This window comes from Arachis ipaensis, chromosome B04, assembly GCF_000816755.2.
Source record: "Arachis ipaensis cultivar K30076 chromosome B04, Araip1.1, whole genome shotgun sequence".
Classification (NCBI taxonomy): Eukaryota; Viridiplantae; Streptophyta; class Magnoliopsida; order Fabales; family Fabaceae; genus Arachis; species Arachis ipaensis.
This window is the reverse complement of record NC_029788.2, coordinates 4394431-4395337: the sequence shown is the minus strand read 5'-3', so window position 1 is coordinate 4395337 and position 907 is coordinate 4394431. Positions and strand designations below refer to the sequence as shown.

At 32.6% G+C, this 907-nt stretch overlaps 1 protein-coding gene across 2 annotated transcripts in view; it reads left to right on the top strand.

Annotated features, from left to right (window-relative positions):
* Positions 388-907, top strand: part of LOC107638521 (vesicle-associated protein 2-2) — a 3079-nt gene continuing 2559 nt past the window's right edge. Inside the window, exons 1-3 of one of the 2 annotated variants that reach the window (XM_016341839.2) lie at positions 388-573; positions 664-734; positions 811-892. In XM_016341839.2, the coding sequence (XP_016197325.1) occupies positions 525-573; positions 664-734; positions 811-892 (202 nt within the window). In that variant the 5' untranslated portion in view covers positions 388-524. The remainder of the gene's footprint in view (positions 574-663; positions 735-810; positions 893-907) is intronic. The other variant, XM_016341838.1, reaches the window with a different exon arrangement.

Below are 907 nucleotides of genomic sequence, written 5' to 3'. Positions count from 1 at the left end.
ATATTTTATGTCAAAATTAACACAAAATATATTAATTCAATATTTCTATATATAATATTTTTATATTTTTATCTCAATATTTTATACCTATAAATAAACTCAACCATAAAAATTCTAAACTATCAGTTTTACATTAATGTCATGTAATTATCTATTTAAAAGTGATTTTAATTAATATTATCCAAAACAATATTTATTTTATCAAAATCAATTTTAATAAAGAGTTGCCAAATATAAATAATATTAACACAAATTAACTTCTACACAAAATCAATTCTATAAAATCACTTTTATTCAAACTCCAGTTTAACAAACCACCATCCAAACACACACAAAAACGGGTAAATAAGTTCACTCAAAAGTAGTTGATAAAGAAACATACGGCAAATACAAGCACTAAGTCGCTCTCACTCACCCTCCCGTTGTAACTGACACCACCCAACGCTGTTATCCTTCATTCCTTCTTCTTCTTCTTCTTCTTCTTCTCCCTTCATTCACAATTCACACTCTCCCTCTCTTCCACCATGGATACCGAGCTTCTCCAAATCGAACCCCCTCATCTCACCTTTGTCTGTGAGTCATTCTTTCCATTCTTCATTCTTATTATCATCACTTCTCTCTGCATTCATTTCTCTCACCATATTCCTTCGTTTCCTCTCTCAGTTGAATTGAAGAAACAGAGTTCCTGTCTCGTGCATCTTGCCAACAACGCCTCTCATTATGTTGCTTTTAAGGTTCATTTCACTTAATTCTCACTACCTTCTTCATAATCATCGTCATTATCACTAATTACTAACGATTATGATTCAGGTTAAAACGACGTCGCCTAAGAAATACTGCGTTAGACCAACCATTGGCATCATCAAGCCTCACGCTTCCTGTGATTTCACCGGTTACGATTCTTTTC